Source organism: Rhinatrema bivittatum, chromosome 5 (genome assembly GCF_901001135.1).
Source record: "Rhinatrema bivittatum chromosome 5, aRhiBiv1.1, whole genome shotgun sequence".
NCBI classification, from domain to species: domain Eukaryota; kingdom Metazoa; phylum Chordata; class Amphibia; order Gymnophiona; family Rhinatrematidae; genus Rhinatrema; species Rhinatrema bivittatum.
In genome coordinates, this window is record NC_042619.1 from 15,114,382 (window position 1) to 15,129,422 (window position 15,041).

Consider the following 15,041-nt stretch of genomic DNA (forward strand, 5'->3'; position numbering starts at 1 on the left):
TGGATATAAGGAAAACCATCACAGAAGCTTCCTCGTATTTAGCAGGATATCTCAGGCTCTATATATACTACACACATGACTTTGTGGGATAAACAATAACTTATTCTCCATCTACCAGAATATTCCAGTGAGCAGTAGTGCCACGAGCTCCCTGCTGTGTAGGTAGGATGGGGTTTATTGCTGTGCAGATGAAGGTATTTGGACATCTTTCTCAGGCTTTGCACCTTTCACATATGTTTTCTTGTCCTCTTGCCAGTATTGCACAGATTACAGTACATTGCAGGCATGAAGAGGGGGCATCCAGGGTCCATCACCCACTGGTCTGGCCAGACCCTGAGAGTGATCCAGAGTCATCACGTCTCTTGGCATTAGATGTCATTTCACTCAAGATGGCAACACGTGGCATCAAGTGTTCTGATGTCTTTAGCAAAACGTCCTTTCCTGTCATCCCTGTTGCACGCACAGGGCAGGAGGCTGTACTCTTGTGCAGATAGAGCCATACGAGAATCAAGTTCACTCTCGTGGTATTGGTGGAGCTTGTGTCATCTGTCCATCTGTGTGCAGGTCTGGTCACCCCATTTCCAAAAAAGTGTAGCGGAACTAGAAGAGGTGCAAAGAAAGGCAATAAAAATGAGAAAGGGGGTAGATCTGCTCACTTATGAAGAAAGGTTAAACAGGTTAGGGCTCTTCAGCTTGGAGAAGAGATGACTGAGAGGGAATATAATAGAGGTTTATAAAATAATGAGTGGAGTGGAATGGATAAAGAGAGAACAGTTATTTGTCATTTCCAATAGTAGCAAGACAAGGAGGTAATCTATGAAACGAACAGGTATCAAACTTAAAACAAATTGGAGAGAGTTTTTTCACTGAATGTAGAATCAACATGTGGAGGATTTGATCAAGGCATCTAGCACAGCTGGGGTATAAAAGGGGGTTGGACAAGTTCCTAGAGGAAAATTCCATTAATAATTATTAGGCAGCTAGACTTAGGAAGTTACCACATATCCCTGGGAGTGAGCAACAAGGAATGGATCTAGTTTTTGTGATCTGCCAATGTTGGAGATAGGATGCGGGGTTCGGTCTGACCCATCAGGGCACTTCATTTGTTCTTATGCAGCACAGGGAGAAATTCCTTCCCAACTCCAAAATACACCACTGATCATCACATCATGCTTTTCCTTCAGCGTTATTGCGTGATCAGACCAGCCCAATCGCTTTTGTCTACAAAATCTTCTCCTCTCTCCTCTCACAGAACGCCCGCTGCACTACCTGGAGAAAGTCCTGCCCCTCCTGCACTCATTGGGGACGGGGAGCTACCTGGTAGTGAGGAAGAACCTGTCCATGGAGAACATGCTGATCTACCTCGGTAAGTGGTGAGGCGGGAGTAAAGAGAGCTGCTGCGGGTCTCTCCCACAAACTTTCCTTTCCACTTTTGCATGATTTGGGGCCATTCCCTCAATAATGTGCAGATTCGAAAAAGAATTGAACTCACGCCAGTTAGTTTGGCAGCAGCCTGTGACGGAGAGAGATGTTACTGGTGTTTACTGCCCAGACAGGGCATTGACTGATGGAAAGTTTCTTTGCAGGCTATTTAAGTGGTTTTCTGGGTGATAACTTTGCCAGTAATTCATCCTAAAGTTGAATTCCTCCTTGGAGGGGTGAGGAGGAAGTTAGAGGATGTTCCTTCTTCCCGGCTAATCAGATGGTTTGGAATCTTTCCGGACGCGATTCCAAATGAAGATTCGTTTCCCCTGTATAAGTAAATGAATTGTTTTCTCTCTCTCTTTTTTTTTTTTGCTTTCGATTCCGGCCCCTCCCTTTTTCCCCCAACAAAAATGTGCCTGTAGAAGATAATTAAAGTTGTGTAGGAAGTGGAGTGGGAATCTGAATTCAGTGGGACTTAATGAGCAGAATTTACGAAGATTCATAAAACCGAGAGGCCTTTCCCTGTACGTACCAGGATCAGTCCAGGACACCTGGGTTGTGACTCCGCACCAGTAGATGGAGACAGACTAAAACTTGTGGGCGGAGCCATATATGCTCCTGTGCCAGTCACAGCCCCTCAGTCTTACTCTGTCTCCAGTAGATGGAGCAGGTCCAGTCACAGCCCTGCCTGACCTGATTCTGGTGGTTAGTCAGGTTTGGTTTTTTGGGCTAGTTTTGTTAGGCCTAATAGTTTGTATACTAAATTGGGTTTTGTTTTTAATTCTTAGTTGGGTGCCCTGCCTCCCAGGGGGGTTGAGAGGTCCTGAGGGGACTACCCTCCCCCGGTTGAGGCCGCTGCCAGGGTCGAGGACCCGGCTGAGCTAGTGGCAGCGTCAGGGGTGACACCGGGGAGCCCGGTTCACTCACCCCTGCAGGAAAAGGGCTCCAGAACCAAGGACAGCTGCAAGCTGTGTAAAAAAAAAAAAAAAGGGGGTTTTTTTGTTTTTGTTGTGCCGGCTCTCCGTTTCCTCGCGTCTCCACTCCGTTTCGGGGGGGGGGGGGGGCGCCGGTAGCAGTATGGAGGTCGCCGACTTTGAAATTTTTTTGTTTCGCGGCGTTTCCCGCCCGTTTTTCGCCGCGATCGCCGGCCTGCCATGAGGGTCGGCCTGCGGCTCGGCTCGCGCATGCTTATCGCGGCAAGGTCTCTGCAGCTCCTGTCTCACGGGTGGAGAAGGAGTGCCCGGATCGCCTCGGGGGGTCCGGTCCTGAACCGCACGATCGCCGCCACGCAGGGAGGGGGCTCGGCTGATAGGCCCCAAGGTTTTTGTTTTCTTTCCTGCTCTGTACGAGTGCGGCGGCCATTTTAATTCCCAGCCGCGAAGTTGCTCGGTTCCCAGCAGGGGATTCAGCTCTGCCTCCCGTGCTTTTTCCGTAGCGGGGTCCGGCGGGGGGGGGGGGGTCCCCACGGAGGGGCCTCGTTCCCCAGTGGCTACCGCGGAGGCTTCTTCAGATTCGGGTTCTTGTCATCTGATTTTGTGCCGCAGGATTCTTTTCTTTTTTCAATTTTGAGCATAGTAAGCGCAGCCGGAGGGGCGTCGCGGGGGAGGGCCACCCGCAGGTCTGCTCCAAAGAAGAAGAACACTATGGATGTTGTGGAGGGCTCTCGGGAGCCCTCGCGGTGGACGCATCCGCCGCGTGGCGTACCTCAGGAGTCTGAGAAGGAATCTCCATCTACAGTTCACTCAGAGTCTCCAGAGGAGCCCCTGAAGGGGGCCGAGGAGGCGGCTGCGGACGGTCCCGTCCAGCCCAGCGCGGGCAAAGGGACACTAGCCGTGGAAGGGGAGGACCCCAAAGTGGTGCGGCTATTTCGCAGGGAGGCAATGTCCCCACTAATTCCAGCAATTCTTCAGGAACTGGCAATAGAGGCTCCGCCTGTGGTGGCCCGTCCAGAGGCAAACATGGATTCGGTGCTCTTAGGTCTCTCGGGGCCGGCAGTAGCATTTCCTTTTCACTTTTCATCGACAGATATCCTGTTCGGTGAATGGGATACGCCGGAGTTATGCTTGCAGGTCAGTAAGGCCATGGGCAAGTCTTACCAGCTACCCGAGGATGCGCTGGAACTCCTTAGACTGCCGAAGGTGGATTCCGCAGTCTCTGCGGTGACAGAGAGGTCGACCATTCCGGTTACAGGAGCCACGGCTCTCCGGGATATACAGGATAGGAAGCTGGAAGTGCAACTCAAGAAGAGTTTGGAGGTGTCTGTCCTGGGGTGCGGACTGCTATCTGTACCAGCTTCGCTATACGCGCGAGTCTGCGCTGGGCCCACGTTCTTCAGTCGAACCCAGGTCTGTCGGCGGCAGAGGCATCACAGGCAGATAGGTGGAGGCAGCAATGGCGTATGGGGCAGATGCTCTCCACGGGTTGCGGCGTACATCCGCTAAGTCCGGGGTGGAGGCTGTATCGGTGCGTCGCCTGCTATGGCTACGCAACTGAGCTGCAGATGGTTCGTCCAAAGCGGCTGCCCGAGGACAAATTTCAGGGCGCACTCCTCCTTTTCGGCCAGATCCCGTTTCCGAGGGCCCAGGAATTCGCGTGCTCAAAGGTCTACCGGTCCGTCTGATAGGTCGCCTTCCTCCCGAATCCCTCAATGGCAGCAGTCTTTTCGGAGTACACACTTAGGTAGACAGGGAGGAGCCCAATTCTTCACTGTGATACGCGGCCAGCCCATCCCTCACCTCAGCCCCAGCACGTCGTTTCCAAGGTAGGGGCGCGGTTACCCTTGTTTGTCGAGGAATGGGCCAGAATAACTTCGGGCCAGGGGGTCCTCAATGTGATAATGCACGTCTACGCATTAGAGTTGTTCGTTCCCCAGTACTCAAATTCCTGGTCTCGCCGTGCAAGGCTCCCGAACAGAAGGCACCAGTGCTAGACACCATCCGGCGCTTGGAAAATTTGGGGAGCCATTTTTTTCCCCGTTCCGATCAGTCAGCACGGCGAGGGGCGTTACTCCTTTTTATTTCATTGTTCCAAAGAAAGACGGCTCTTCTAGACCAATCCTGGATCTAAAAGGGGTGAACGGAGGCCGGCGTGTGCCTCACTTCAATATGGAGTTTATTTGGTCGGTGATCGCCTCGGTGCGTACAGGAGAGTTCCTGGCCTCACTAGATCTCACGGAGGCGTACCCTCACGTAGGCATTCAACTGTCGTTTCAGCGATCCCTAAGGTTTTGCGTCCTAGGACAGCTTTATCAATTCAGGGCTCTCCCGCTTGGGGCTGGCAACGGCGCCTCGAATGTTCACGATGGTGATGGTCGTGGTTGCGGCGCAGCTACGCCGGGAGGGTGCTGGTTCATCCTTCCCTGGACGGTTGGTTGATTCGGGCGAGGTCCGAGGATCAGTGTCGGCTGGCGGTGGCCAGGGACCTACAACTCTTGCAGTCTCTAGGCTGGGTAGTCATTTTCAACAAGAGTCAAGTGGTGCCCACGCAGACCTTGGAATACCTTCGACGACACGGTGCTGCGTGTTCCTATCGCAGGACCGAAGGTGCGGACTGCAGTCTCAATTGCGGCGCTTGCTGTCGCTACGCCTACCACGAGTCGGCAATTACCTGATGGTCCTGGGTCCTATGGCCTCCACTCTCGCGTTGGTTCCCTGGGCGTTCGCTGATCTACGGCCATTGCAGTCGTCCTTACTATCCCGCTGGAAGCCGGTTTCGGGGGAATTCTACCGTCCACTTCCACTCGTAGGCCGGGCGAGATCCAGCCTGTCCTGGTGGCTCGATTCCAGTCTTCTGACCTCTGGAGTGTCACTCTTCGTGCCCACCTGGACAGTGGTGACCACGGATGCCAGTCTCTCCGGATGGGGAGCAGTCTGTCTAGGACAGTCAGTTCAAGGCCTATGCTCAGCGTTTCCAGCCCGAGAGGCTATCAACCGACAGGAGACCAGAGCGGTCCGTCTGGCACTGCAATCTGTCCTACCTCTGCTGAGGGGACGGGCAGTCCGTGTTTTGTCGGACAACGCAACCACAGTGGCCTATATCACTCGCCAAGGAGGGACGAGAAGCCCACATCCATCGCCTAGGCGGGACGAGAAGCCCACAGGTAGCAGAGGAGGCGAGGCTCTTGGTGGTTTGGTCGGAAATAAATCTCGACAACGTCGCAGTCTCTCACACCGCCGGGGTCGGTGACGTCCAGGCGGATTTTCTCAGCCGGCATCGTCGGGACCCCGGGGAATGGGAGCTGGCGGACGAAGCGTTTCGCCTTATCGGCAAGACGTGGGGTATCCCCACATGGACTGGATGGCCACAGGCCGCACTGCGAAGGCTCCGTGATTTTTCAATTGGTTTTGAGCAAGGGGAGCAGAAGCAGTCGACGCATTGGTGGCCGACGGATATCTTGCTGTACGTCTTTCCTCCGTGGCCGATGTTCGGCAAGATTCTGCGCCGCATAGTATTGCACCCGTTCAACATGATCATGGTGGCTCCGGAATGGCCTCGCCGTCCGTGGTTCGCGGGCCTCTTTCAGTTTGTCGAGGGCGGCTACCATGCGTCCCATGCGTCTCCAGGGGGTCGCGGGGGCCCCTCCGTCAGGGCCCCGTCTGGTTGCAGGATGCGGATCCTTCCTGTCTCGCGGCATGGCGTTTTGAGTGGACTCGGCTCCAGAGGAAAGGTTTCTCTGACGCGGTGGTGGCTATGCCGCGGCGGTCCAGGAAGCAGTCTACGTCCTTGGCGTACGTCCGGGTCTGGGTAGTCATTGAGGAATGGTGCGTGCAGCGGAGTGTGGCTCCCACTGCCGTTTCGGTATCTGGTCTTCTGGTTTTCTCCAGGCTGGTCTGGCCAAAGGCTTGGCATACAGTTCCTGCGGGTCCAAGTGGCGGCGCTTGGTTGCTGGCGGGGCCTGATGTCTCCCGTTTTTCTCCGGGGGGGCTAAGCTTTCCGTTCTCCGTTGCGTTTCCCCTGCCCGTCCTGGAACCTTATTGGGTTCTTCCCACCCTGTGCACGGCACCGTTTGACCCTTGAAGCATACAACTCAAGGATTTCGCATTAAAGACTGTTTTCCTTGGTGGCGATTGCCTCGGCGCGGCCCTTCTCAGAGATGCAGGCTATTTCCTGTAGAGATCCGCCTCGGGGGTATCCTTGCGGGCGATCCCTTCCTCTCTACCTAAGGTTTTCATCGGCATCAGTCAGTTGAGCTGTCCGCTTTGCGGCCGGGAGCTCCTCTGTTCCTCAAGCAAGGGACTTAAAGAGGCTTGATGTGCGAAGTTCCCTTCTATGCTACCTGGAGGTCACGAATTCCTTTCCGATAGCGGATCTTTTGTTTGTTTTCCTTTTCGGGTCCAAAGAACGGGACCGCAGCATCCCACACGACGATTGCCTGTTGGCTAGAAGAAACCATTGGTTCGGCATACCTCGTGTGGGGAAAACCGATTCCTGGGGGCCTCAGGGCTCACTCGACGCGGTCTCCAGCGACGTTTTGGGTGGCGTCTTCGCAGCTGTCGCCTCCAGTGATTTGCAGGGCGGCTACCTGGAGGTTGTTACATACCTTCATTAGTCATTACCGGTTGGAGGTTCAGGCTACTGATTCCGGGGGTTTTGGAAAGTAGGTGCTCCGAGCGGGACTCTCTGCTTCCCACCCTCGGTAGTTTAGCTCTGGTACATCCCAGGTGTCCTGGACTGATCCTGGTACGTACAGGGAAAGGAAAATTAGTTTCTTACCTGATAATTTTCGTTCCTGTAGTACCAAGGATCAGTCCAGGATCTCGCCCGCAGTGCTACGCTGCAGTAACGAAGAGTCCGCTCATTGTTGTGTTTCAGTACGCTGACCCCTTGTTTAGTCGCTCTCCCGGTTGGGGCGTCTGGTTCCTGTAGGGGTGTTGGAATTTTTTTCCGTTTAAATAGCAAGTTTGTATGGTTAGCTATGGTTACCTTATGGAATTTTCTACTTTGACATTACGTATGACTGAGGGGCTGTGACTGGCACAGGAGCATATATGGCTCCGCCCACAAGTTTTAGTCTGTCTCCATCTACTGGTGCGGAGTCACAACCCAGGTGTCCTGGACTGATCCTTGGTACTACAGGAACGAAAATTATCAGGTAAGAAACTAATTTTCCTTTGTCCACAAAAAAAGGGCAAAGCCTCGAGAGATAAAGCATGCCGAGAGGAAAGCATAAGAAAAGCGAGATGTAATGGGACACAGAAGGCAGCATCAGAGCTGCATGCTGGGCATGCGGACGTCCTCGGCCATCTCGTTAGTCCTGAAGCTTTATGTATTATGTAAATGGAGACTTGGGGGGGGGGGAGGCGTATCAGATTATCTTCACAGTCCTGTGACTAGTGGGTGGCAACAGCAGAAACCCCGGAGCTTTCCTGGTCTCCACCCCTCCCTCCCAGAAACATCTAGTTGCTTTTAACTCTGTTCTGGTTGATGGGGACATCCCCATCCCATGCTCATGGAAAGAAAGCTTTTGTTATTACTGTATTACTATTGCATTTTATGACATTTTCCAGTAAATAGAAATCTTTGCTGAATGAAGCCCTTAGTGTGCAGTAGGTACGCAGTGAAATACCCTGGCCTGTCAGTAGATGGGGCTGTGGCGCTGCACAGAAACATAGAAATGACGGCAGAAAAGGACCAAATGATCCACCCAGTATGCCCAGCAAGCTTATGCTTATGCCAGTATCTGCTGCACTGTGCAGGTTACCCCCATGCTTATCAATTTCTCAGAATGGAAAAGTCAGGGCCCTTGTTGGATGTTGTTTGAATCCAATTTCCCTTAACCCTTGCCATGGAAGCAGAGAGCAATGTTGGAGTTGCATCAAAGTATCAGACTTATTGGTTAAGGGTAGTACCACCGCATCAGCAAGTTACCTCCATACTTATTTGTTCCTCAAACCGTAAAAGTTGGGATCCTCGTTGGTTGCTATTTGAATCCAAATCCCCTTTTTCCTAGCGTGTAGCCAGATGGACTCAGGACCAATAGGTTATGCTTCCTTGCCAGCAGATGGAGACGGAGTCAGATTTCAAAGCTGACATCGCCCTACATACACCCCTGCGGTGATCTCAGCCCTTCAGTATTTCTCTGTCTCCAGCAGATGGTGGATGTACTTTTCCCTATGGGGATCGCTGTACTTTTTGGAAGGAGAAATACTATATTTAAATTGGAGAAAAAAATTGAGCCCCGCTCTCCTGCGGTGATAACTAAAGATCCCTCCCCCAGTTGAGAATTCCTGAGGCAATTTCCGAGATCCCTCAGAGGTTTGCCTTGGTGCGGTAGCCTGTTCCCATCATGAAATTTGCTGCTTAAGCAGCTGAAAAGGCAGCGGGTGCAGGAAGCCGAGCGTGGCGGTGACTGCCAAAGCCCTCTCCACCTGCAGTCAAAGAGCATCCCTGTACTTAGCCGGTAAGTGCTCAGATCATTTCTTAATTCACACTATGCTAACTCTAGTTGATAGTTCAGATACTAAGAACATAAGAACATAAGAAAATGCCATACTGGGTCAGACCAAGGGTCCATCAAGCCCAGCATCCTGTTTCCAACAGTGGCCAATCCAGGCCATAAGAACCTGGCAAGTACCCAAAAACTAAGTCTATTCCATGTAACCATTGTTAATGGCAGTGGCTATTCTCTAAGTGAACTTAATAGCAGGTAATGGACTTCTCCTCCAAGAACTTATCCAATCCTTTTTTAAACACAGCTATACTAACTGCACAAACCAAATTCTCTGGCAACAAATTCCAGAGTTTAATTGTGCGTTGAGTAAAAAAGAACTTTCTCCGATTAGTTTTAAATGTGCCCCATGCTAACTTCATGGAGTGTCCCCTAGTCCTTCTACTATCCGAAAGAGTAAATAACCGATTCACATCTACCCGTTCTAGACCTCTCATGATTTTAAACACCTCTATCATATCCCCCCTCAGTCGTCTCTTCTCCAAGCTGAAAAGTCCTAACCTCTTTAGTCTTTCCTCATAGGGGAGTTGTTCCATTCCCCTTATCATTTTGGTAGCCCTTCTCTGTACCTTCTCCATCGCAATTATATCTTTTTTGAGATGCGGCGACCAGAATTGTACACAGTATTCAAGGTGCGGTCTCACCATGGAGCGATACAGAGGCATTATGACATTTTCCGTTTTATTCATCATTCCTTTTCTAATAATTCCCAACATTCTGTTTGCTTTTTTGACTGCTGCAGCACACTGAACCGACGATTTCAATGTGTTATCCACTATGACACCTAGATCTCTTTCTTGGGTTGTAGCACCTAATATGGAACCCAACATCGTGTAATTATAGCATGGGTTATTTTTCCCTATATGCATCACCTTGCACTTATCCACATTAAATTTCATCTGCCATTTGGATGCCCAATTTTCCAGTCTCACAAGGTCTTCCTGCAATTTATCACAATCTGCTTGTGATTTAACTACTCTGCACAATTTTGTGTCATCTGCAAATTTGATTATCTCACTCGTCGTATTTCTTTCCAGATCATTTATAAATATATTGAACAGTAAGGGTCCCAATACAGATCCCTGAGGCACTCCACTGTCCACTCCCTTCCACTGAGAAAATTGCCCATTTAATCCTACTCTCTGTTTCCTGTCTTTTAGCCAGTTTGCAATCCACGAAAGGACATCACCACCTATCCCATGACTTTTTACTTTTCCTAGAAGCCTCTCATGAGGAACTTTGTCAAACGCCTTCTGAAAATCCAAGTATACTATATCTACCGGTTCACCTTTATCCACATGTTTATTAACTCCTTCAAAAAAGTGAAGCAGATTTGTGAGGCAAGACTTGCCCTGGGTAAAGCCATGCTGACTTTGTTCCATTAAACCATGTCTTTCTATATGTTCTGTGATTTTGATGTTTAGAACACTTTCCACTATTTTTCCTGGCACTGAAGTCAGGCTAACCGGTCTGTAGTTTCCCGGATCGCCCCTGGAGCCCTTTTTAAATATTGGGGTTACATTTGCTATCCTCCAGTCTTCAGGTACAATGGATGATTTTAATGATAAGTTACAAATTTTTACTAATAGGTCTGAAATTTCATTTTTTAGTTCCTTCAGAACTCTGGGGTATATACCATCCGGTCCAGGTGATTTACTACTCTTCAGTTTGTCAATCAGGCCTACCACATCTTCTAGGTTCAATCATCCGAAGGGATGGGCTCCACCTTAACCAGGGTGGAACCAGACTGCTGGCGCTAACCTTTAAAAAGGAGATAGAGCAGCTTTTAAACTAGAACAAAGGGGAAAGCCGACAGTCGCTCAGCAGCGCATGGTTCGGAGAGATGTATCTTTAAAGGATACTAATGATGCATTAGAATTAGGGCATCCCGACAGTGAGGTTCCAATAATTAGAAAAGTAGTCCAAGTGCCTGTAACTAAAAACTCACCTGAGCTAAAAAATTCTAACTTATCCCTATCAATTAAAAAGCAGAATAAAAATACAATCAAAAAACAAACTTTGAAATGTTTGTATGCTAATGCCAGAAGTCTAAGAAGTAAGATGGGAGAATTAGAATGTATAGCAGTAAATGATGACATAGACTTAATTGGCATCTCAGAGACATGGTGGAAAGAGGATAACCAATGGGACAGTGCTATACCGGGGTACAAATTATATCGCAATGACAGAGAGGAGCAGTCGGGAGGAGGTGTGGCGCTTTATGTCCGGGATGGCATAGAGTCCAACAGGATAAACATCCTGCATGAGACTAAATACAAAATTGAATCTTTATGGGTAGAAATCCCTTGTGTATCAGGGAAGACTACAGTGATAGGGGTATACTACCGTCCACCTGGTCAAGATGGTGAGATGGACAGTGAAATGCTAAGAGAAATTAGGGAAGCTAACCAAATTGGTAGTGCAGTAATAATGGGAGACTTCAATTACCCCAATATAGACTGGGTAAATGTATCATCGGGTCACGCTAGAGAGATAACGTTCCTGGATGGAATAAATGATAGCTTTATGGAGCAATTGGTTCAGGAACCGACGAGAGAGGGAGCAATTTTAGATCTAATTCTCAGTGGAGCACAGGACTTGGTGAGAGAGGTAACGGTGGTGGGGCCACTTGGCAATAGTGATCATAATATGATCAAATTTGATTTAATGACTGGAAAAGGAACAGTGTGCAAATCCAAGGCTCTCGTGCTAAACTTTCAAAAGGGAAACTTTGATAAAATGAGAAAAATTGTTAGAAAAAAACTGAAAGGAGCAGCTACAAAAGTAAAAAATGTCCAAGAGGCGTGGTCATTGTTAAAAAATACCATTCTAGAAGCACAGTCCAGATGTATTCCACACATTAAGAAAGGTGGAAAGAAGGCAAAACGATTACCGGCATGGTTAAAAGGGGAGGTGAAAGAAGCTATTTTAGCCAAAAGATCTTCATTCAAAAATTGGAAGAAGGATCCAACAGAAGAAAATAGGATAAAGCATAAACATTGGCAAGTTAAATGTAAGACATTGATAAGACAGGCTAAGAGAGAATTTGAAAAGAAGTTGGCTGTAGAGGCAAAAACTCACAGTAAAAACTTTTTTAAATATATCCGAAGCAGAAAGCCTGTGAGGGAGTCAGTTGGACCGTTAGATGATCGAGGGGTTAAAGGGGCACTTAGAGAAGATAAGGCCATCGCGGAAAGATTAAATGATTTCTTTGCTTCGGTGTTTACTGAAGAGGATGTTGGGGAGGTACCCGTAATGGAGAAGGTTTTCATGGGTAATGATTCAGATGGACTGTAGCATGGGTAATGATTCAGATGGACTGTAGCATGGGTAATGATTCAGATGGACTGTAGCAAAACATCCCGTTAAATTTAAATTTCGCCCTCCATTTAAAACTGAGGATTTAGAAGATGAAGTCCAGGAGAAAATCAATATATTAGACATATCTAACACAAATGATGCAGCTAGTGCATGGCTTAATATGACATCAAATATAGCGGATAGGATAAATCTGATAAAAACCATATGTTTTATCAGGTTCAAAAAACCAGCAACCTGTTGCGTTCGTGCCTGCTTTCGCCCTCGCTCCACCCTCTCTACCTGTGTGGCAACTCCCTCCGTGCCTGATGGACGGCTTGATGCCACGGCGTCTCCATGCCGCTTCTCCCCGGCGTCCCTGGGCCGGCTCGACACTGCGGATCCGCCATGTTCCTGATGATGTAGGGTGCTCTAAAGTATGTACCAGCAAGGGCGCAAACCTCAGGGGCGTCCCCCTATATTGACGTCATCCGCTTCCAACATAAAAGGTCTTTACTTTTGCTAACAGATCGAGTTAGCAAGGACTCTGATTGGACTAGCTTCGGCTGTCCAAGACTACTTTGCACCCAAAGGATTGCTTGTGGGATTTCCATCAGCCCCGCTTCACTCTTGCAACATTGCCTCTCCGGACCTACCAGGAGTACCCGCTCCTCAGGGGCCTCATTCTCTTTCTCTATTTCAGATTACAGAAAGGAACCGGTACTCGCTCCTCGAGGACCCATGTTCCTAAACTCTCTGAAGATTTGCCATTGCCTGGAAGCGATCGCAAAGAGACGGACATTGTGAGTTTTTATTTCAGACTACAGATAGGAACCGGTACTCGCTCCTCGAGGGCCTATGTTCCTGAACATTCTGAAGATTTTCCTCGCCCAGAAGCTATTGCAGGTACAGACATTTGTGAGTTCTTATTTCAGACGACAGATAGGAACCGGTACTCTCTCCTCGAGGGCCTATGTTCCTAAACCCTCTGAAGACTCTCTATTGCCTGGAAGCGATCGCAAGAGACGGACATTGTGAGTTATTATTTCAGACTACCGATAGGAACCGGTACTCACTCCTCGAGGGCCTATGTTCCTGAATACTCTGAAGATTCTCCTTGTCCAGAAGCTATTGCATGTACGACATCGTGAGTTACTAATTCAGAAGGTATATAGGAACCGGCACTCGCTCCTCGAGGGCCTATGTTCCTGAACTCTCTGAAGATTCTCTATTGACTAGAAGCTATTCCAGATACAGATTATTGTGAGTTACCACCGCTCTCTCAGAGCTTTCCCTGGAACCAGGTACTCGCTCCTGGAGGGCCTAACCCTTTCCAGCTACTGAGCCATTTCAAGACCTTATGTGAGTTATCACCTAGTACTGGCTATTAGGGATGTGAATCGTTTTTTGATGATTTAAAAAATCATCAGATATTTTTTAAATCGTCAAAAATCGTTAGAGTCGCGATACAATAGAAATTCCCCCGATTTATCGTGAAAAATCATAAATCGGGGGAGGGGGGAGGGCGGGAAAACCGGCACACCAAAACAACCCCTAAACCCACCCCGACCCTTTAAAAAAAATCCCCCACCCTCCCGAACCCCCCCAAAATGTTTTAAATTACCTAGTGGTCCAGTGGGGGGTCCCGGCGCGATCTCCCGCTCTTCGGGCCATTGGCGCCATTTTGGCTGCCACTAATATAAATGGCGCCGATGGCCCGATAAAAAAAAAAAACCAAAACCCACCTGACTCTTTAAAATGACCCCCTTGACCCCCCCCCCCCCAAAACCTTTTAAAATTACCTGGTGGTCCAGCGGGGGCGCGATCTCCCGCTCTCAGGCCATCGTCTGCGTTAATAAAAATGGTGCCGATGGCCCTTTGCCCTTACCCTGTGACAGGGCAAAGGTAGCGCCGGCGCCATTTTGAATATTGGCAATACGACCTGAGTGCAGGAGATCACTCCCGGACCCCCGCTGGACCCCCAGGGACTTTTGGCCAGCTTGGGGGGGGCCTCCTGACCCCCACAAGACTTGTCAAAAGTCCAGCAGGGGTCCGGGAGCGACCTCCTGCACTCGGGCTGTATTGCCAGTATTCAAAATGGCGCCGGCGCTACCTTTGCCCTGTCACAGGGTAAGGGCAAAGGGCCATCGGCGCCATTTTTATTAACGCAGCCGATGGCCTGAGAGCGGGAGATCGCTCCCCGCGCTCCCGCTGGACCACCAGGTAATTTTAAAACCTTTTTTGGGGGTTCGGGAGGGTGTTTTGATTATCGGATCGGGCGCAGCCGATAATCAGAACTCAAATCAGGCTGGGCGATAAAACTTTTAAGATTTGGATCGGAACCGGAACCGATCAGATTCCGGTTCCGATTCACATCTCTACTGGCTATGTATATCTGCATTTAAAAAAATCGTCACATTTTTCACTCAACGCACAATAAAGCTCTGGAATTTGTTGCCAGAGGATGTGGTTAGTGCAGTTAGTGTAGCTGGGTTCAAAAAAGGTTTGGATAAGTTCTTGGAGGAGAAGTCCATTAATGGCTATTAATCAATTTTACTTAGGGAACGGCCACTGCTATTAATTGCATCAGTAGCATGGGATCTTCTTAGTGTTTGGGTAATTGCCAGGTTCTTGTGGCCTGGTTTTGGCCTCTGTTGGAAACAGGATGCTGGGCTTGATGGACCCTTGGTCTGACCCAGCATGGCAATTTCTTATGTTCTTATGTTCTTACCCTGACTAGTCACTATCTACAGTCTCTTTGCAGCTCAGCAACCTTGGAATCGCAGTTCCAGTATCTGAGGGACTTCACCCCTGCCGGGCATACCAGCTCACTACTGCCACCTCTGGTGGTTATACTACCTTTCTAATAAAA

The 15,041-nt window shown here is 49.3% G+C and overlaps 1 protein-coding gene across 10 annotated transcripts in view; it reads left to right on the forward strand.

The window, feature by feature from the left end:
- Window positions 1–15,041, forward strand: part of ARAP1 (ArfGAP with RhoGAP domain, ankyrin repeat and PH domain 1) — a 437,360-nt gene that overhangs the window by 365,341 nt on the left and 56,978 nt on the right. For all 10 annotated transcript variants that reach the window (XM_029602046.1, XM_029602051.1, XM_029602048.1 and 7 more), the window contains one exon: window positions 1,253–1,366. In XM_029602046.1, the coding sequence (XP_029457906.1) occupies window positions 1,253–1,366 (114 nt within the window). The remainder of the gene's footprint in view (window positions 1–1,252; window positions 1,367–15,041) is intronic.